The sequence below is a fragment of the Maniola hyperantus genome, chromosome 2 (assembly GCF_902806685.2).
Source record: "Maniola hyperantus chromosome 2, iAphHyp1.2, whole genome shotgun sequence".
Lineage (NCBI taxonomy): Eukaryota > Metazoa > Arthropoda > Insecta > Lepidoptera > Nymphalidae > Maniola > Maniola hyperantus.
The window spans coordinates 6,841,163-6,863,199 of NC_048537.1; the positions used below are offsets into that span (position 1 = coordinate 6,841,163).

Here is a 22,037-nt window from a genome sequence, read left to right on the forward strand (position 1 = left end):
CCATCTCCGAAGATATTCATTAGATCTTCCGTAAACTAAAATGAGACCTGTAGTAACTACATAATATGTTCTTCCAAATAAAAAAACAATCATCAAAATCAGTTCATATTTGGCGGAGTAAACATACAAAAAAACATAGTTTTTTGAAGATAAATAATGCAGTAAGTAAACTACTTATAGTTCGTTCATCGTAACTTGACGCGCAGAGGCGTGAGAATAATGTTGGCACCATTGCAAATCACTCAATAATAAGCCCTACTTCTAAGGAATAAAGCAAACAAAGCAATGTTGCCAATATTATATTCTCACGCGTCAAGTTACGATGAACGGACAATATACATTAAATTATTCAAATTAACGGTTTCTATATAAAGGTACTGATAGAAAAAAAACTATATTATACGTCCTACATTTATTTGGTTATAGCAATTTTAAGTCGTGGTGAGTCAGCTAGTTTAATTTAAATTATATGCTTACGGGTCAAGTCTATTTCGTAGAATATTTGTTATATTTTGCTTTTGATTTATAATAAATCAAATGCCATACGATTAAATAAATAAAACTATTTGTCATAATATTTATTTTCGTAAGGACAACTAGTTAGTTACTCAGATATATAAATAATCATACTCTTTGTAATATTCAAGTAGTTAGTAGGTATTTCTATTTATTTTAAAATTGTCTACATAAAAAAGTCTTAAAAAAACACGAAATATTAAGTTATATTGAGTATAATTTATGTATTATATTAGTTCTATCATTTAATGATTTCTACGACACTTAAATAACTAGGTAGGTAGTTATGAAAAATTATATTTGAGGATAACCGCTACCAATATAATTTTTGCTGCGGTATCTGAAGTTATGGGTGACAATATTTACATCCTTATTTCCAAGCTTGAGTTTACAATCATTGCCAACTCGAGTCACATAACATAAAGTATAAATTGCAATCTCTAATTCGGGTGTTGTGCCAATGAACATTGTATCAACAGGCTTATCCACTCCTTGTTGGTTAAAATGCATTTTAATGACAGCTCCTTTCTGAAAATTGATAATTAATATTTTGTAAACATTGTTATTGTTACACTACGAATTATTCGTAGTTTTCGCATACTAAAAAGAATAATCTAATGTCTGAACAGCCAAGAATTAGAATTCCACTTACGTCATTAAATTCAACATATTTTAAATAGCCCAAATAATTGATTCGATTGGCTACCTCTTCTTTGGAGAAATATAACCAATTGTGCAGTCCTGTAATAACAAAATGAAGCACATTATTTTTTACAAAAATCAATAGGCGTGTGACATGCTTTTAAAATATAAGTAGATTGGATAGATACCTGAAACCTCTCCATTTTTAAGCTCTGATACAAATATGTGTTCGAATCCTGAACTGCTTATTTTACCTTGACCTCTAGAATACAAGCCAAACCAAATGTGTTTTAGAAAATCTCTTTGTTGTTTAGGGTCTTGTGTAACGTAACCTATAACAAATTAAATAAAAATAAGTCGACCAATAATTTAATATTTAAGAAGGCACCAATATAAATATAGTTAGATAAATAATAAGAACCTTTATCTTTTAGGAAGTTCATTAAATGACGAATAACACTTGTAGCCATAATCGCGTCCATAAAATTGGTTTCTTCAATTCTCTCCTAAAACAAAACAGCATTGAACTTTCTAAATCCAGCGTTCTTTTTCGCTCTTTTAAACAAACTATCAAGAAAATTGTCCTTGCAAAACCGTGGATTACCTATTATGATCTAAGCTAAAAAAATCTTAGGCATTATTTCTTACTTGTGGCGTAACATATTCGTTTATTAAGGTATCCCTTTCATAATTGTCTAATAATGGCAAAAACAGTTGAATGGTAGTAATATTCCATACTTCTGGCGAAATTGTGAGCAATCTGCAAACAAAGATACGGTGTACCTAATTAATTTGACACTGTGCAAGCAAATTATATGTTTAGTGCTTTAATGATTAAAGTGGTTAGTGTATTAATGATAATATGTTCGACGCAAAGCATATTTACATTCCAAAGTCACTTTAGATTAAACAGGTCTTTATTTTCATACAATATGTTTAGAAGGGGACACACTCTAAATGACTTACGGCAATGGAGCTTTGTCATCTTTAGACTGGGATGTTGTTTTTTCTTGATAATTGACTGCTATATATTTAGCTGCATTATTAACGTCTTTTCGGAGCAGCTCTTCACTGACAGTTTGTAAGTCAATATCACTTGCGATGTTCGAGTTTGTACCTTGGTTGTTATTTGCTAAAGAACTGGGCAAAACAGGATTTGTTGGACGATTATTTAATTGATTCTTATGTGGTTTACCACGAGTCGCAGGTGTAGATATAGAAGATTGCCCAGAATACATATTTTTCGGGCCTGTTACAGTTGAACTAAAGCTCGATGGTTTTGGGGTATTTCCTGGAGTTTTAGTAGAAGATTGTGTAACCTGGGTAGATAAATCTGGTACCTGGTTACCTTTCATGCCTTGTAATATTGAACTGTAACTCGACCCTCGTGATGGTGTTGATCCCCCTTGCGATTTACTGTCATAAAAGTTAACGAGATCTTTCACTTTTCCTGGGCCATGTTGGTTATTTTCTTGTTTTGAGTTTGGAAAGTGTGGCGCTACGTAATCTCTTTTTGGTGACGTAGATGGCATTGGAGTTGTGCCTGCATTTTCTTGCTTTTGCGATGTTCCTACAGGTCTCAGTGTTGGCCACTGAGGGGCAACATAATCTCTTTTAGGCGAATTTGAAAAGGATGCAGGATTTGCTAGAAAAGTTGTGGATTTGGAGGGCGTTGTTGATGTCGGAGCGTTTGAGCTACGTTGAGGAGCGACATAATCTCGTCTACCCGATGATTGCATTTTGGTTGTAGAGACAGAATTAACGTTATTAATAACGGTGGATTGACTAGGTTTCGGCGATGGCAAACTCGGGAACTGAGCGGCATAGTCATTTTTATTGCTGGGTACAACTCCACCAGCTTCCCGTAACAAAAATTCACTGCTCGGATCATATCGTTGAACTTTGGTAGAACCTGTAATTTAAATGACTATTATTAGAGAAATTGCTATTACTTTGTTGGTTATGTTATGTAGAGGTAGCGTTAGTGAATTTTATAAAATCCAATGTGAGATTTTAGGTATTTTGGCTTAAGTCACGCATATATCTATTTATATGTACATTATTTAGCGCCTAAATTTTTCTAACAGCAACAAGTTTGAAAAAACTTTTGATGGCAATATCTCAATATATATCAATATTATATCTATATCAATATATATCACACATCTTGAATCTCTTATAAGGTCTAAACCAATTATTTATTGCAAATCCGTACAATCATGGCAAATACTTATATCATAGCGTTGGTGATATGATTTACCTACAAATTTGTTTCTGGTCTTGCCAAGTAGGTATGTTAGGCATATCTAAAATTAAAATGGTGAGAGTTGAGGAAAAAGGTGGCTAGCTGCTGGCATCTGGCACGATTGCAGACATTCAGTGCCCATTATAGGATCAAGAATAATCTATTTATACTGGGAAATCAAACGGTAGGTACCTAACGGTTTAAAAAAATCGGCCAAGTGCGAGTCAGGCTCGCGTAATGAGGGTTACGTACTACAGTCGTATTTTTTTCGTCATTTTGCACGATAATTCAAAAACTATGATGCATAAAAATAAATAAAAATCTGTTTTAGAATGTACAGGTGAGGACCTTTCATATGGTACCCCACTTGATATAGTTATCTCACTTCGAAAGTTGAAAATACTATTATTACTTCATAACCACAATTTTTTTTTTGTGTGATCTAAGCCTAAATTCACGGTTTTCAGATTTTTCCCCAAATGTCAGCTATAAGATGTACCTACCTGCCAAATTTCATGATTCTAAGTCAACGGGAAGTACCTTGTAGGTTTCTTGACAGACAAACAGACCGACAGACAGACACGACAACAAAGTGATCCTATAAGGGTTCCGTTTTTCCTTTTGAGGTACGGAACCCTAAAAATGACGTAAGTACTTATATATTCAACGTGAACGAATTCGAAGGAAAAATCTAGTCGACTACATAAAAACAAGATTCAATATTCCTTTGTTTACATTAAGTAGACAAACTAATAATAACAATATATTTATCAATTACTTACAAGTCCTTGACTTATAACATCTCTAATCTGCAATTTTGATACAACTCATTTAAGTAAACAGAAAAGAAACTTACATGAGCTTAAGTAAAGGAAAAATATTAAAGAGCTAATTAAACTTCTTAAGTTACTCTCCATGGTCACTTTTGATCAACCAAACAAATATCACAAAGTATTATACTAATTCCACTGACTAATAAACTTATTAACTCCTGAGAAATATTATGTTAACCATTACATGGAAAATATTTTCCTTCTTTTTTGCAAATTAATTGTACTACTATGTACAAGACCGTGTAGGCGAATGAATACTAAAACTTGACGTAGAAATGACCCACATCTTACATCATCGTCGTATATCCATGAAATTCGCGCGGCTGCAGCGCGGCAGTGATTTCACGACGAAGCACATTACGTTCCAATTTTATAATGTTGAAAGTATAGTAACTACCTATAGTTATATTTTATACTTAATATGCACAATATTTTTAAATAGGTATATTTTAATGATTATGTACCTACATAAACTTATTACCTATTATTATATATTATTCCTTTAATATAATTATATAGGTATTCTCCTACCTATCTATGCGTCTAATATTATAAGTAGGAAGTTACCTATTAAAATATTTTTTTGTTGACACTACCTACATTCAAGCGTTTCACAGTGCAGATACACTGGACCTTTTATCTTTTATTTCTGGTCGGTGACACTGGATGAATCATGAATAGTACCTCTATCTTATATCTCTATGATCTCTATGCGGAGTCATCCAAGTCCGGAGGGAGATCTTGTCAACTGTCAATATTATTGACGTTGCCTGTCACCTACAAACGCACTCGTCACGTGCTTGTCACAATGACATGCTAGTCCTAAATTGGAACATGAATTGTTTAGAAATAAAGCCGCGAAAATTAAAAATATACACTTAGTTCCGACTCAAAAATGAAATTAAAGTCTTTAGAAATATATATTTACTTTATTATTTGGATCTACGCTAATATTTACTCGTTATATAAACTGTTTGAGGCACAAAGTGGTAAGTGACATGGTTACCTATAGTTAAAATATTATTTATTTTATTAACCGACTTTTTTAAAGTTTCTAAAGGAGGAGGTTCTCAATTCGTCGGAATCTTTTTTTACTTTAACTAATTTATAGAGGTAAAGTTTGTATTGTAAGTTGGTTTGTAGGAAGTAAAATTCCGGAACTACTGAACCGATTTTGAAAATTCTTTACCTGTAGAAAGCTACACTATTCCTGAGTAGCATAGGCTATATTTTATTTTCTAAAAAGAATTAGAGATCCCTACAAAAAATTTAATAATAAGCTACCCGTGCGAGGCTGGGGACGGTCGCTTGTTGTTTATAAAAACGGTTATCGTGGTGTTTAGGGAAGGAAAAGATTCCACTAGTGCTATTGAACTCGAAGCAACTCATAATATTCTTCGTTTCTTTTATGATCTCATTGGGTTCTTTTTTGTAGTAAACTAGCATCTATGGAAGAGAACTATAGTTCTCTAGTGCCTTGAGAGTGCTAAAAAAATATGCATAAGTAGGTAGGTACCTAATTAAATAATCTTTACTTTCAGATATTTTAAAAAACAATCAAGAACTAGTACATACCTTAACTGATTTACAAGATGGTTGGAGATTCACTGGAAGATTCAAAGATGTATCAGATATTGAATGGAGCAGTTGGAAATATTTTTTACAGACTTCCTGGGTGTACCTGATATTCCAGTACACTGTTTCAGAACTCTTACGGAGTACATTTTCATCTATATTGAAATACTGGTACATTGTATCCAGTATAGCTTTTGTAACTATCTTCATGGGATATAAACAAATGATTATTATTTTTACACAGCCTGTGATATATGCTATGATCTTATTTATTGGTGGCAAAAAACTTAGTATTTGGATCACAAGTATATTACTACTTTTTAGTTATAATTCTCTAAAATATAAATATTATTTTTGGAGCTTTTTGGATTATAAGGACATGCAGGATGAGGAAGTATATCTGATATTATTCAGTGTTGCGTGGATTGAACTTCGCTGCATAAGTTACTGTTTAGACTTTGTAGAAAGAAAGGATGGCAAATCATTGAAACTGGATGATTTAATTAATATGTTTAGTTACATATTATATTTACCTTTACTCTATACGGGACCAATAATTCTATATGAGGAATTTGAAAATAGTTTTGTAACAAGAAGAGAAAGTTTACTATCAAGTATTAGAAGGTTTATCTGTGATATGTTCTTTTTCCAACTATACTCGCTGATATTGGATTATGTGTTCCATTACATATATTTTTTCGCTATGCAAAGTAACATGGAGGTTTGTATAATGTTACAGAGAATATTTATGAACTTATCTCTTTTGAATGAACTATATTAATGTTATGCTCAACTATTTTAAGCTTTACAATAAAATTAATTGGGTCTGTTGGGTTTTGCATGATGTTGATTTCAATCAATCTTTCTATACTAATATTGTAAACAGGTAAAGTTTGTTAGTAGGAAGTAATCTGTGGAACTACTGGACCAATTTGAAAATTCTTTTACCAGTAGAAAGCTACATTATCCCTGAGTGACATAACCTATATTTTATTTTTAAAAAATTAGTGATCCCTACGAAAATTTTAATACAACCCGTGTATAATATATTCCCCGGGTATATACTAATATTATATTTCCGGGGATTTGGCGGGGAAGTGGGATATTTATTACTATAGGATGTAATATTTTATTTTAACACCTGCCTTAACCCTCTTTCAGTTGATACGAAAGTTGCCCACAATAGCTTTATGTGGTGGTGGACTCTTTATGGGTTTAGAGTTCCACATGAAGTATGTGATCTCGTACGGCACAGCTGGAGCGTTTGCTAGGCTGGACAACGTGGATCCACCTCCCACACCAAGATGCATAGCAAGGATTCACGTGTACTCTCAAATGTGGAGGCATTTTGATGTGGGGTTGTACCGGTTTTTAGTCAAGTGAGTCGATAAATAAATAATGTGGTGGACACAACCTTGGTGATGGGATGCCATTTTTAGGGTTCTGTATCCGAAGGGTTCCAACAGGACCCTATTACGAAGATTGTAATACACTGACAGACATCCGTATTTTTTTTTTTAGTTTTTTTTTTTTAAATTTGTGATTTGCGATCAGTCTGAGGACTTTTAGCAAATTAGGTGTAGGATATTGTTTTGTAGCGGCTGCTCCTCTTTAGGAGCTAGCACTCAACTCTTTATTGCCTATCAAGAAGCGAGGTCGAGAATACATTTTCTCTTTAGGCGTCTCGGGTAGTCCTCAATTAAGAGCCTGGTGGCTAGTGGATTCGGATGCATCAGCAGCCGTTCTTTGTAGCGTTTCGCTAGCCCTCGAACTTCCTCCTTTATTGATATTACGTTCAGGTTCTGATGGAGTTCTTCATTTGTTATAAACCACGGCGTGTTAGCGATCGAACGTAAAATTATATTTTGCATTCTCTGTAATATGTTGAGGCTGGAGTCACATGCACTACCCCACAGTTGTGCGCCATAGGCCCAGGTTGGCTTCAGGACTGATGTGTATATAAGCAGTTTATTATCCACTGATAATTTAGAGTTTCTACCCAATAACCAGTGGAATGTTTTGAACCGTAAGTTGAGCTCCTCCCTTTTTGTTTTGATGTGCTTTTTCCACGTTAATCTTCGGTCAAGATGTAGTCCTAGGTATTTCACATGGTCACTGTGTGGCAAAGTGTTACTACCAAGATTAACTGGCGGGCAGTTTCCTTGTCATACAGACGTCCGTATGTCTGTCAGTGTCCTGTATGTATCTCGTGAACCATAATAGGTAGAGTTGAAATTTTCACAGACTGTGTATTTCTATTGCTGCTACAACAACAAATAATAAAGAAAAACAAGATGTTGTTTGTTTCTTCAGAATATTATCCTAGGGTGACAAATTACTTGTACGTTAACGTAATGTCTATATTGCTTCTTTATTGCGGTAAGTTTTATAGTATAAGATCCCATGAATTTTATTTCATAGCCTACTTTTCTTACAGGTACATCTACAAACCCAGTTACAGTGTACTTAGCCAGTACTGCAACTTACCCAGGTTCATTTACAAGCTGATAGCGTCACTGGCTACATTCCTGTTCATTTTTGTCTGGCATGGCACTGTCTGGCATATACTTATCTGGTCAGTGCTAAACTACTCTGGCATCACATTAGAACATCTCGGCAAGTGTATTTCAAGGCAAGAAATGTATAAAAAATTTAAGAAAAATCTTTTAAAATCAGATTCCGTAGAGACACGGTTTATAGCTATACTATGTACACCTCTATTGGCTTTATCGGCGATTTCTAATTTTTATTTATTTGCTGGCACTGAGGTTGGTAACTTATTTTTTGAATGTTTATCGCAGCCATCTTTGTTAAGCTCGTCTATATTAGGTGTATCTTTATATAGCTGTTGTCAAGTTTCTATGGCTTTGGAACATATTCCATCGAGAGGCAATTCCAAAAAAGATCGAGGCTCACATGACGTGACCACTTGAGAAATCCTATATTAATCATAAATCTCATAAAGATCAGTTTGAGGAATCTCGTGAAAACAGTAGCTAGGAACATGTTTAAAATTAATAATTAAAATTAATTGGTAGTAGTTTATACTACTACTGTTTATACAGTAGCTAGGGAACATGATTTTGGAACAAAATTATTATCACAAAAATATCTCACGCAGTTTTATAGGTATGTGATATAAATATGTGATAATCAAGTGATAATATTATTAAAAATTGTACAAGCATAATTTTTCTTTTAATTTATAGATAAGTATTAATTTTTAAATTGAAAGAAATCATTCAGGTTTAATGTTTTTTACTTAAAATTGATTAACAAACACTTAAAGAGCAATTAATTGATAAGTATTAGATCCCTTAAGTAGTAAGTAAGAATGGACGTGCATTGCCTCGATGAGGTCGTTAGGATCACCGGCGATGCCCGCTGATTTGTGTATTTCTTTCAACTCTTGTCTCGTAAACACATCTTTACCTAACTGATGAGATCGACGACTCAATACATCTAAAAATTTCTTTACCTGTAATAAAGTAACACAAATTTCAACCAAATGGTTCGGTACATATTGATACAATACTTTTTAGACATGTGTCCGCTATAGCTTAACTTAACTGAAAACCGCTGCCGTGCCTATAGCGTACCGTAGCGTTATTGTCGTAGCTAGCAACGGTTTTCAGTTATCATCTATGACGAACCACCTGACAACGCAACGCTGCCAACTGGCAACTGACAATGTATTGTTTGGTTTTTTGGTAACTAGAAACGCAATAATTATGCCTTCTCTTTCTTTCTTTCACTGAAAGCTGAGAAGGAGCGGTTATTGGCTACCGGCTTAGTAACTAAGAACTTGGTAAACCAAAGCCGACCTTATCTCTATTACGCTAAGGCTTAACTGTACAAGTACTTGTCCATTACACTTTGATCTATCATTCTAAATACAGTTAGCCTTAGAGTAATAGAGATAAGGTCCTCTTTGGTTTATCAATCTTCATGAAATGTTTTTGGTTAACTGGACTGTGGCAAACTATTCGTGCAGGCGTCCACTATAGTTTGACCTATGTCAATGATCAAATTAAACTTTACTGCTATGAACTTAAGGTTGTGATTACTTCACGATATTCATGAAAGTAAAATTGGTTTTATTTTAGTGAATATGCGCGCGCTAGCTATACAGACGGTATTGATACGGCAGCTAGCTTAGTTACTACTACGTAAACCGCTGCGCGTTGCGCATATTAAATTAGTTGAAACACAACTCTGATACCGATATTCGGCAACGGTTAACAATATCGGTATTGAAACTAAGTAACTGTTGATTAACCGTTGCCGTAAATAGCCAATAACGCCCATCTTTAATACTTTTACAATACTTTATGCTAGGCTGGTCTATTTTTACAATACTTTATTTATTTATATAATACTAGCCGATTCCCGCGACTTCGTCCGCGTGGACCACATAAATTTCAAACCCCTATTTTGCCGCTTCAGGGATTGAATTTTCAAAAATCCTTTCTTAGCGGATGTCTACGTCATAAATAGCTATATCTGCATGCTAAATTTCAGCCCAATCCATCCAGTAGTTTGAGCTGTGCGTTGCTAGTCAGTCAGATTTTCCTTTTAGTTATTATATATTTTTTTTATTTTTAAAACCTATTTTTATTTATTTATTATCCAATCAAAATACATACAAATCAAAAGCTTAAACAAGAAACACTGAAAAAACCACAAGAGGTTTGTCCTCAGTGCCTATAGCTGCAACGATTAGGTGCCTATTAACTAATTACATAAAGAATTAATCTACAGTAGGTATAGAACGCGAAGAATCAAGTAAGTATGTAAAATAATATAATCGTAAGTAGGTTTATTAAATTTATATAGATGTTTGTTTTGTAAATATAGGGTGCAAGAAAGAATAGAGCAGGAAAAAATAAAGGTAAAGAATAAGATTTTTACCTTACTCCGTGAGCTAACGCCAGATCCGTTGATAGACCGCGACAGTTGTATGTTGCCGAACTCGTCGCTGAACGTGTCCATGAGGCTGTGTTTCACGAGGCTGATGACGTCATTCGCATCGCGAGCTGTAGCCTCTTCGCGTAAATCCACTCTCGCTCGAGCCTGTTGAAGCATTTAAGAATAGGTATATTAAGAGCCGCGTGGTAACACTGAAAAGTGACAAATAAAGCTCATCGTAAAATCATAGCAATTTACCGGTTGAGCCTCAATAGCTCACCCGGTAAAGGAGTGGACTGTAAACCGAAATGTCGACGGTTCAAACCTTTCCCGTTGCACTATTGTCGTACCTACTCCTAGCACAAGCCTGACGCTTAGTTGGAGAGGAAAAAGGGGAATATTAGTCATTTAACATGGCTAATATTCTTTAAAAAAAAAATAGCAGGTCTTTAAGTGGAGTTCCATTTTATGTCACTCTTTAATATGACCACAAAGTCCCTCCCGAATATTCAGCTTCGGCAAAAATGGCCAAATTGGCCAAAGCCGAAGGTTTTTGGCAAACATCGAAATCGAATGAACTGTTACGAATGCGCGCGAGCGCAATGGAAGATACGACGTTTAAAGTAAATTAATATATTATTTCGAAGTGGTCAAGATCTTGTTGAACTTGACCACTTCGTCAACAGTTAACATAAACTTTAAATAAAATGTGTTTAAAAACCATTATTTTATTCATTTTTAGCCAATCTTGAACTGAATGTGAGGGTTATTAAACCTTCGGCTTGGACGGAAGTTGTGACGATAGCCGATTAATCGACTTGGTTTCGGCCAAAAATCGACCTTTGTTCGGACATTGCCACACAGCTACTCTAACAACCACTTATTATTGGTTGTTACATGTATTTTACCTGTGTCAATCTAATACAAGCTTCAAGTTGCCTGGTGGTGATAGGCGCACCGTCATTGGACACGCCTTGGTGATTATGTCGCAGCTCCAAGTAGAAATTCTGCAGGATGTTGGCCGCTTCCACGCTCAGTTTCGGGTGGACGTATCTCCTCGCGTATGCGATATACTTGCGCAGAAGAACTAACGGCAAAGTGTCGATCACTTCTCCGGGTTTGAGACGTAATCTTTTACTAAATAAAAAATAGAATGGGATGATTAATGTACCCTACTAAGTCCGTTCGTTTTTCCTGTAATGTATAAATCTAAATACCTTCAAGGCAAAAATTCCATTTCAAAAATTTATCAGTAGTAAGATATAGCTTACGTTTAGTGAGGTTGCAGTTCAACACTATAGGTATAGCACATAACTGAGTAGGTAGGCTCCTGCGCTAGCGGAGCGGAGCGGGAGCGTGACAGTTGTCACAAACTGACGATTCACAGCTCTCAACATCACGTCATTTTACACCCCTCCCGTACCGCTCCACTACCGCAGAAACCTACTCAGTTAAGCGTTATGCTTGTAACTTGTTATCGAATAAAAATATCTCTCACCTTAACGAAATGTCGTCATCAGTTTGGCTGGATACAATGCTAGCATTAAATTTACTGGTGCTAGCGCTGTCTTTCTTCCTATTTTTAGGCCCAGAATGAAGTGCTAACACGTGCTCAGATAACATGGCATCTATTTTCTGAAAAAAAGACCTTTAATTATTAATATGTGGATTTTATTGAACTGTAAGCTTAAATTTCCGAATAACAAACCTCGTCCGGTTGATCTAATAAGATAAAAACCAAATCGAATCTTGACAACAGTGCAGAGTTCAGTTTCAGGTTTTCGGCAACAGTTTTGGCTCTGACATAAAAAAAAATTTGTTTAGAAACAAAAACACTTATTCGATTCTCAAGCACACAAGAGTGTGGGCTTACAAAATTATTCAGGTCTAGTCTGATACGGGATTCAACTAATAGTCTCTAACAACAAAGATCCCCGCCTAGCGATCAATTTCTAGGTAAGGTAGGATTCTTGATTAAATACCAGAATTACCAGACATGTTAGGAATAAAAATATGCTTTATTAATGTCGATGACCAGCGCCGTATAGTTATAACGCCACACTGCCCTTGGCGACGCTCACTCGCCGCTGCTCCATCGCTTCCAGCAGACTGCTGTGATGAGCCGTCATCTGAAAGTTGTGTCGCAAAGTACCTGTTGTAGCTGCCAGCGGCGGGGTTGGCCGCGGCCAGCACAGTGGCTCGCGCGGCCAGGCTGCACACCACGCCGCCCTTGGCGACGCTCACTCGCCGCTGCTCCATCGCTTCCAGCAGACTGCTGTGATGAGCCGTCATCTGAAAGTTGTGTCGCAAAGTACCTGTTGTAGCTGCCAGCGGCGGGGTTGGCCGCGGCCAGCACAGTGGCTCGCGCGGCCAGGCTGCACACCACGCCGCCCTTGGCGACGCTCACTCGCCGCTGCTCCATCGCTTCCAGCAGACTGCTGTGATGAGCCGTCATCTGAAAGTTGTGTCGCAAGGTACCTGTTGTAGCTGCCAGCGGCGGGGTTGGCCGCGGCCAGCACAGTGGCTCGCGCGGCCAGGCTGCACACCACGCCGCCCTTGGCGACGCTCACTCGCCGCTGCTCCATCGCTTCCAGCAGACTGCTGTGATGAGCCGTCATCTGAAAGTTGTGTCGCAAAGTACCTGTTGTAGCTGCCAGCGGCGGGGTTGGCCGCGGCCAGCACAGTGGCTCGCGCGGCCAGGCTGCACACCACGCCGCCCTTGGCGACGCTCACTCGCCGCTGCTCCATCGCTTCCAGCAGACTGCTGTGATGAGCCGTCATCTGAAAGTTGTGTCGCAAGGTACCTGTTGTAGCTGCCAGCGGCGGGGTTGGCCGCGGCCAGCACAGTGGCTCGCGCGGCCAGGCTGCACACCACGCCGCCCTTGGCGACGCTCACTCGCCGCTGCTCCATCGCTTCCAGCAGACTGCTGTGATGAGCCGTCATCTGAAAGTTGTGTCGCAAGGTACCTGTTGTAGCTGCCAGCGGCGGGGTTGGCCGCGGCCAGCACAGTGGCTCGCGCGGCCAGGCTGCACACCACGCCGCCCTTGGCGACGCTCACTCGCCGCTGCTCCATCGCTTCCAGCAGACTGCTGTGATGAGCCGTCATCTGAAAGTTGTGTCGCAAAGTACCTGTTGTAGCTGCCAGCGGCGGGGTTGGCCGCGGCCAGCACAGTGGCTCGCGCGGCCAGGCTGCACACCACGCCGCCCTTGGCGACGCTCACTCGCCGCTGCTCCATCGCTTCCAGCAGACTGCTGTGATGAGCCGTCATCTGAAAGTTGTGTCGCAAAGTACCTGTTGTAGCTGCCAGCGGCGGGGTTGGCCGCGGCCAGCACAGTGGCTCGCGCGGCCAGGCTGCACACCACGCCGCCCTTGGCGACGCTCACTCGCCGCTGCTCCATCGCTTCCAGCAGACTGCTGTGATGAGCCGTCATCTGAAAGTTGTGTCGCAAGGTACCTGTTGTAGCTGCCAGCGGCGGGGTTGGCCGCGGCCAGCACAGTGGCTCGCGCGGCCAGGCTGCACACCACGCCGCCCTTGGCGACGCTCACTCGCCGCTGCTCCATCGCTTCCAGCAGACTGCTGTGATGAGCCGTCATCTGAAAGTTGTGTCGCAAAGTACCTGTTGTAGCTGCCAGCGGCGGGGTTGGCCGCGGCCAGCACAGTGGCTCGCGCGGCCAGGCTGCACACCACGCCGCCCTTGGCGACGCTCACTCGCCGCTGCTCCATCGCTTCCAGCAGACTGCTGTGATGAGCCGTCATCTGAAAGTTGTGTCGCAAAGTACCTGTTGTAGCTGCCAGCGGCGGGGTTGGCCGCGGCCAGCACAGTGGCTCGCGCGGCCAGGCTGCACACCACGCCGCCCTTGGCGACGCTCACTCGCCGCTGCTCCATCGCTTCCAGCAGACTGCTGTGATGAGCCGTCATCTGAAAGTTGTGTCGCAAAGTACCTGTTGTAGCTGCCAGCGGCGGGGTTGGCCGCGGCCAGCACAGTGGCTCGCGCGGCCAGGCTGCACACCACGCCGCCCTTGGCGACGCTCACTCGCCGCTGCTCCATCGCTTCTAGCAGACTGCTGTGATGAGCCGTCATCTGCAAGTTATATCTCTAAGAGCTTGCCCAGCGGTTTAGGCTGTGCATTGATAGATCAGTCAGTCAGGAAGGACAAGTCTTTTTATAAGAATACTAGATAATGCCCGCGACTTCGGCCGCGTGGATTTAGGTTTTTGAAATGCCGTGGGAACTCTTTAATTTTCCGGGATAAAAAGTAGCCTATGTCCTTCCCCGGGATTTGTGGCCGTGAAAAGCTAGCAGACAGACACACTTTCGCATTTACATATATTATTATTAGTATGGAAGTATGGATGTATATATTATACTTCATAGTCTGGTACAGTATTTTTTCCGAAATTCAGTACCCTAATATTTTTACCTTGTCAAGCTCATCCACACAACAGACACCCCTGTCTGCCAGGACCAGCGCACCAGCCTCGAGGGCAAAGTCCCCACCCGCCTCGCGCCCTAACGCCACCGTCAGACCCCCGGCCGAGGCCGAAGCGCCGCAGACATACACTCCTACAATACAAGCTGTACTTACACATACATACATAGGCCTAAAGATATGCCCTTTCTAATTTTGTCACGGCACAAATAAATTAACCCTAGTTGCACAATACCTCGACAACTTTGAGTTTTTGGGTGTCGAAATATTAAATTACAGGGTAAAATGGATTTTATCTCCCTTGTTTTAAAGTTCAGGTTGTTGTATCCCCGGGTCGCCCGCTATCAACACAATATGGGGGTTATATCGACACTCATTCTCAATCTCAGTTCCCCCAAAGAAACCCATGATTAGCCCCAAACATAATATTATATTGAACATTTGACATCTGTGTGCCCAATATATTAAAGGGCATATAGGGAATGCATCGGAACTCAGAAGTACTTTGTAGATCTAGACGTGTCAAGACTGTGAACGTAACAAGTGGTGAGACGAGTGTAAATGCGAATTTACCTCTAGGAGCAGCGTGTGCGGCGGCTTGCAGCAGCTGTGATTTTCCTAGCCCCGGGTCGCCCACTATCAACACATGGGGGTTACATCTAGACCCATTCTCGATCTCAGTTCCGCCAAACAAACCCAGTATAAGACCTGCTTTGACAGCTTCGTGCCCAAATATCGAAGGGCACAGGGAGTGCACCAGAAGTCTAAATACATCTTCAGAAGCATGGATTTCCTGTAAAAAATTTTTTATAATTTTAAGCCGAAAAGTGAAAGTGAATTGTAATGAACTAGAATGATGACCAAGATTTCGTCCGCGTGGATGTAGGTTTTTAAAAAACCCGTATGTACCTACTCTTGGATTTTCCGGGATAGAAGGTACTCTATGTCCATCTCTGGCATGCAAAACACTTACGTGCCAAATTTCGTTAAAATCGGTTAAATAGATGAGTCTTTAAAATCCCTGACTTTAAAAATCACACAGCTTTTTTTATCTAAAATCAACTATATGTTCATATACCTGTATAGCATAGTAGTCTTTCAATGTGAAAGACAAAGTAGGATTGCTGAGATTCCTTTGACTATGAATAGATACAGCCTCAACATACAACTGCAGTAATCTGGCTGCCCTTCGCCCGTCTTCACCTCCTTTACTCTCACCTCGGACCTGACAGATTGTAGAAAAATAATACATCATTCGCACGAGAGACTTTTTATGAGCGCAAAACAAGTAGTTTAATCTGAACACGAGGCGTATATGACTCGTTATGAACGTACAAAAACAGATTTCAGTCGACTTGTGGACATACCCAAACTAACCGGCTTGTTGGAAAGCTTGGAGCACCGCAGAGACGTAAGCTCTCTTTGCTTTTTCTATCGCCTCTATAATGGGCTCTGAAGAGTTGTTTTATCTCGTTCCACCTTCCTTTTTATACAACCGCATCGCACGCTACCGCAAAAAATTACACCCTCACCACCTGGGTGTCTGGTCAGGTCCTTTTTCCACGCACATGAAAACTGCGGAATCAACTCCCTTCGGCGATGTTCCCATTAGATTACAACAAGGGGTTATTCAAGGGGCGGACCATAAAATTCTTGAAATGCAATTGGCAATAGTTCCTCTGGTACTGCAAATGTCCATGGGCGGCGGTAATCACTTAACATTAGGTGACCCGCCTGCGCGTTTGCTCGCCATTTTTATAAAAAAAAACTTGTGTATTTTCAATCTTTACACTCATATTAATAATCATTACTATGAGGTCTCACATTCCGCTTAATCTGATTGGTGGAATCCATACTGTGCGTTCGACTGCACTATGAGAACTCATAGTAATGATTGTGAATACAGGTGTTAGTCTATGACCTGCGCAAACCGTCATGTTGCAATTGCAGAGTGGGCTACTTGTTTTGCGCGCACTATACCTAACATGCATTAAAAAGCTTTGCAATGAAACAGAAATTTCGATAACCATGCGTCTGTTCACACATCAGCGCTTTTGAAACACGTTACTTTTAAATCGACTTTTAACGCTTTGCGATAAAATCTTCGTGAAGCGAGTGAGCGGCGTTTATTCAGAATCACGACAAAATTGTATTTTTCAGATGGCCTAAAAACTTTAAGAGTAAACTTAGATTTTCACCTGAACAATGCCAGTGACAGAAAGTACATCTCCAGGGCAAGCTGTGCCAACCAAATCACCCTGAAGTTCTATTTCAACGGTTCTAGGAATTGTTCCTGATAAACTCTGCAAAATAATGATACAGTGTGGCTAATTCCGTTGTACACAATCTCTAAACAAAACTAAAATGACACGTCTAATCTATTGTTATCTATTTCATAATGTTGCTTGAGGAAAAGGATAGCACTACATTTAGACCCGTTAATTTAGTTTAGTTTAGAGTTTGTGTATCAGAGAATCGACCCCAATGTTTACATCCTGAATCAAAGCAATCGCACCTCAGCCCATAGCCAGGTTTATAATCCTAGTAGGTCATGAAGAAAATTTATGAACTGGAGGGAGTCACAATAGATCCTATAGTTTGCAGTGATGCTAAGATCTATTGGCACACCTTCAGCTAACCGCAAATAATAATATAGTTTCAAATATTTAATCGAAAGTAGTTTTTCTTAACTATACAGGCTTGAGCTTGACTGCAATCACACCGAAGGGAATGGCCTATTTTCAGCAGTGGACATCTGCAGGCTTAAATGATCATTATGATGGTGTACAGGTAATGATGCAGCTTAAAGTAGAGCGCCTGTGCTTAGAAGGTGCCTCTTCACTCTTCTTTTGAAGTTAGCAATATTATAGCTAGCGGGGAAAACGGAAGTCGGAAGGGCATACAATATTTTAGTCATGAGGAACGAATCGCTTCATTCGAGCTCGTGGAATTTCTTGCGATGCCTCATGGTCTAATGGCAAAATGGCGCGGCGGGGACTAGGTAGAGCAGTTCCTTAGCAGACTGTCCAAAAAATATATCCTATAGGAGCTGTTCCTAAGTTTCTGGTAAGACCATTTCTTAACACAAAAAACCAAAACAGTTTCTACTGCTCCTATGTAAAAACCAAAAAAAAAGTCAAACCAGAACCAGAATAGCCATCTCGGCAGAAGCGGGGAAGTCAATAGAAAAATTTAAAATACCTGTGATTGTATCTCTTGTATTTTAGCAACTTGCCAGTCGGTGGTGCTTGTGTATGAGGATGACTGTAAGGGCTCAAACTTGTGACCACTTTTACAGCTTTGACAAAAGTTTGGTGCTGGAGGAGAAATAATTTTACTATGTAAGAGGATTTAGGTTCGAATCTTGTTCTTATTTAAATACTTTGTCTGCGTGAATTTAGATTTTTAAAAATCCCATGAGAACTCTTTGATTTTCCGGGACAAGAAGTAGTATATATATGTCCATTCCCAGGATGTAAGCTATTTCTGTACCTTGAGTTAAAATTGGCTAAACAGATGGGCCGTGAAAACCTAGCAGACAAACAGAAACAAGATTTTTTGCATTTTTTCGGTTTCTGTCTTTCTCATTTATAATATTAGTATGTAAGTATGGATTAATCGTAATATCTGCCACAACCTCAAAGAAGTTTTACTCGAACCTAGGTTACAACTTACAGCACTAATGTTTTTATTATTTTTTGATAGATACCTGTAAATACACCCTGTGGTTGCATGACAGCCTGCACACTGTGGCAACTCATGCACTCAAAGGCCATGGCAGTGCACATAAGACCAACGCTGCCCACTCTTATCACAGTGCCCTTTATTGTGACTAATTTACCTGAAATTGAAAACTCATTATCTTCGCTCTGGGCTGGTTTCCGCACTTAAACGTTTCCGTCTGTTGTGCGTTTCTGTAACTCATTATGTTACCGTATTGCTCTGGCCGCATTTGCGGCTAATGCACGTAGCAATTCAGGCGGTAGCTTCGCATGTTTAGTGCGCTAAAAATTTATCGCGTTAAACAAACGCTATAATCCAAGATGGCCGCTTGCATTTGACAAGAAAAAATATTTTTTATTCGGCGCCACGCATCTGCTACCTATTTAAAATACAAACTCGGTACGGTACGGTATAAAAACTCCATAACCGTTTTTTCGTTCCACTCCATTATTATTGAGAACGTCTGAACAGTCCAGAAGCAACAGTCGAAATGATCAACGTTAGTCTGACCAACCGTCCTGCTAAGTAGCGCGCTAAGAACTTTTGATTTATCGCCACTCGGGTGATAACTGCTACGAAGCGCGAACTATCGGTACGATATCATGTCTGGTGCGGAGTGCGGCCCGAGAATAAAGAATATACAAACGGCGATAGCCTAGTGGACAAGAAGTGAAAGCCTTTGGCTTCCTATTTGGAGGGTCTGGGTATCAATCTCTGACCATTATCTTTCAGTTATGTGCGTGTGTTTTTTAGCAACTAAATATCATTTGCAACAGTTAAGGAAACACACACAAGCACACGCCGGGTATCCACTAGTAACAAATACATACATAAAAAAATTACATACCAAAGTAATTAACTTTTAGGTTGGCAATTGGAATGACAGGTTCATGGTTCAGTATTCTGACCCGTATTCTAGATTCACATTTGAGTGTCTGTAAATAAATAAAAATATGGTGGTGGTGATAGCTAAGTGTAACCACAAAGATGTCAGTCACCTATCTGAGGGGCCTGGGGTTCCATCCCAGAAATGGATCTTAACTCCCACAACTTTTCAGAGTTTTGATCACTTATTTAGTAGCAATCATCCAAACTTTCACATTTATAATATTGCTAGATGTTGCTTGCAACTTCGATCAAAAATCGGTTTAACGGTTGAGCCGTGAAAAGCTAGCAGACAGACAAACACACTTTCACATTTATAACATTAAATATGGAAGTATGAATTAGTATAATTAAAATATAGAACAAAATAAGTTGGGACAAATCAGCCAGTTAAAAGATAAGTTACTTACCTCATGTAAACAGAACTCTAAAACTCTTAAAGTTGTCTCAGGTTTTTCAAATAGGTCTGTCTGGAAAGTTGACCACTTAGTTTTGAATTCGTCATCACCGAGTAACATTTGTATGTCTAAGGCAATGCTGCGAGTTTGGTCAATTTTTTCCAAATCAAATAAACTTCTGTTCTTTTCGACATAACTCTGGAAGCTTTTTATGTTTTCAGTGATATTTGGATTTGGTGGTTGCTCTGTAATTTAAAAATAGATATAACCTTTAATATTTTGTATTAAAAGAATGCATAAAACTTATTAAACTAATAATAATTGCAGTGATGATGGCCGTTGGAGTCAATAAGTCCAACAAAACTGCATAAGCGTAGCTTGGAGTCCTCTTCTGCATGATGGACTGATGACATAAAGGGTGTCAGGAAGTGGTAGGACGAGGTAGGCTGAGGACAGGGTATGGTGGCACTGCTATCTATATTTAACAGTACATGCCCACATGCTGATATGATGAAACCAAACATTTTCAGTAAATTTAAATATTTTAATTAATAGCTTGCTGGTAAGATTTAAAAAAAGGCTTCAAATTGAACTCTGTTCAATTATTATTTATGTATTTTCTTGTAATGGTTTGGTTATCAAAGTTATATTGAAGAGGACCTAGAAGTAAAATTTAAATCTATGTGGATTAGTTCAAACCACATATTGGGCTATAGTTATGGTTTTTGCTATGGTAGAGGAAGTTAACCACGTTTTTGTGGGACTAATCTTATTATTTGTGAAAGTGTCATGTTTAGAATAGAATAGAATAGAATATATTTTTATTCAAGTAAAGTTTTACAAGTGCTTTTGACTCGTCAACTAGTTTAATTTACCACTGGTTCGGAATACCGCTCCTACCGAGAAGAACCAGCAAAAAACTCGGCGTGTGCTCGTTGCTCGTAGCTAGAGTTTTGATTCAATTTTAAATAATTTAGAAAACAAAATTCAAAATAGAGAAAACAAAAATTACCTTCTGTGGGAAAGTATAGTTTCCATACATTTTTGTCTGATAGAATAGGTATTACTATAGGTATCTGATTAGCTGGAGCTCTAGAGTACGCCGACGTTGATACTCCAGATAATGTCGAGTTATTGACGCTACCACTGCAAGGAGTATTTCGGCTGCTACTGATCCGGTTCCAATTATTTCTATAGCGACCTCTCCAACCACGACGCATTGTATAATCTTTGCGGCTGCATAAGCTTATGCAAAGTATTAAATTGTTCTTAAAAACAAAATAGTTTTCGTATTCAATTCAATGTTTTTCACTATGTTGTAAGCGTAAGTTTTAATTTTTTTTTGTTTCACTCCTGATTCCTGAATTTCAGCTCTGTGAACCATATACATATTAATCTATGCTGTGAACTGTGGTTGTGACTTACTTATCTTATGAATTACTTTTTGTTTGTTTTAAATATTCTTGAACTATACTTATAGATAACTCTGAAAACAACAAATTTTAAACTTAACCCCTCAACCATAGACAAAAGTTTATGACAACTGACATGCCATTAGGTTTTAGTCACGTTTTAGTCTTTGGTCTTTTCAAAATGGTATCAAAGTACCTAATGGCTCATCTACACAAGGCGCATTTGCACCCAATCTATCCCGAGTCACGACAAGCGATCAAAGTTGAGTCCGTTGATCCACCGCGTCGACCGCTGTCCCAGTGACCTTTTTATTTCATTTTTATTTAATTTCAAACTCTCATGTGTAAAGCCAGAAGAAAAAAACCACTTTAGTTCCAAAATATTTGATTTTTACTCTAAACGGTTTCACTGTACCTACTAGATTTTAGTGCTGTGCATTTTAACTGTTGTTGGCTTACTGTCGGA

At 39.0% G+C, this 22,037-nt stretch overlaps 3 protein-coding genes across 3 annotated transcripts; 1 reads left to right on the forward strand and 2 right to left on the reverse strand.

Moving 5' to 3' along the window:
- Nucleotides 1-286: 286 nt before the first annotated feature.
- On the reverse strand, nt 287-4,534 carry LOC117993634 (endoribonuclease CG2145-like). Its single transcript, XM_034981439.2, has 7 exons — nt 4,260-4,534; nt 2,125-3,070; nt 1,807-1,918; nt 1,580-1,664; nt 1,347-1,490; nt 1,169-1,257; nt 287-1,044 (listed from the first exon to the last, which is right to left on the reverse strand). Exons 1-7 carry the CDS (start codon nt 4,318-4,320, stop codon nt 811-813), a joined length of 1,671 nt encoding a protein of 556 aa, XP_034837330.1. The 5' UTR covers nt 4,321-4,534; the 3' UTR covers nt 287-810.
- A 503-nt stretch (nt 4,535-5,037) lies between these two features.
- rasp (protein-cysteine N-palmitoyltransferase Rasp) lies at nt 5,038-9,001 on the forward strand. Its single transcript, XM_034981450.2, has 4 exons — nt 5,038-5,225; nt 5,778-6,532; nt 6,973-7,190; nt 8,249-9,001. The coding sequence occupies exons 1-4, from the start codon at nt 5,132-5,134 to the stop codon at nt 8,742-8,744; spliced, it is 1,563 nt and encodes a 520-aa protein (XP_034837341.1). The 5' UTR covers nt 5,038-5,131; the 3' UTR covers nt 8,745-9,001.
- Nucleotides 8,996-21,710, reverse strand: LOC117993624 (DNA helicase MCM8-like). Its single transcript, XM_069502978.1, is given in 27 exon segments — nt 8,996-9,289; nt 10,723-10,884; nt 11,628-11,856; nt 12,218-12,354; nt 12,428-12,518; nt 12,872-12,981; nt 12,983-13,144; nt 13,146-13,307; nt 13,309-13,470; nt 13,472-13,633; nt 13,635-13,796; nt 13,798-13,959; nt 13,961-14,122; nt 14,124-14,285; nt 14,287-14,448; nt 14,450-14,611; nt 14,613-14,804; nt 15,145-15,287; nt 15,727-15,946; nt 16,232-16,378; nt 17,352-17,456; nt 18,355-18,470; nt 18,863-18,994; nt 19,724-19,811; nt 20,172-20,404; nt 21,172-21,427; nt 21,585-21,710. Coding segments are annotated over 26 exon segments (4,128 nt in total). The 5' UTR covers nt 21,380-21,427; nt 21,585-21,710; the 3' UTR covers nt 8,996-9,094.
- Between the last annotated feature and the right edge of the window lie 327 nt (nt 21,711-22,037).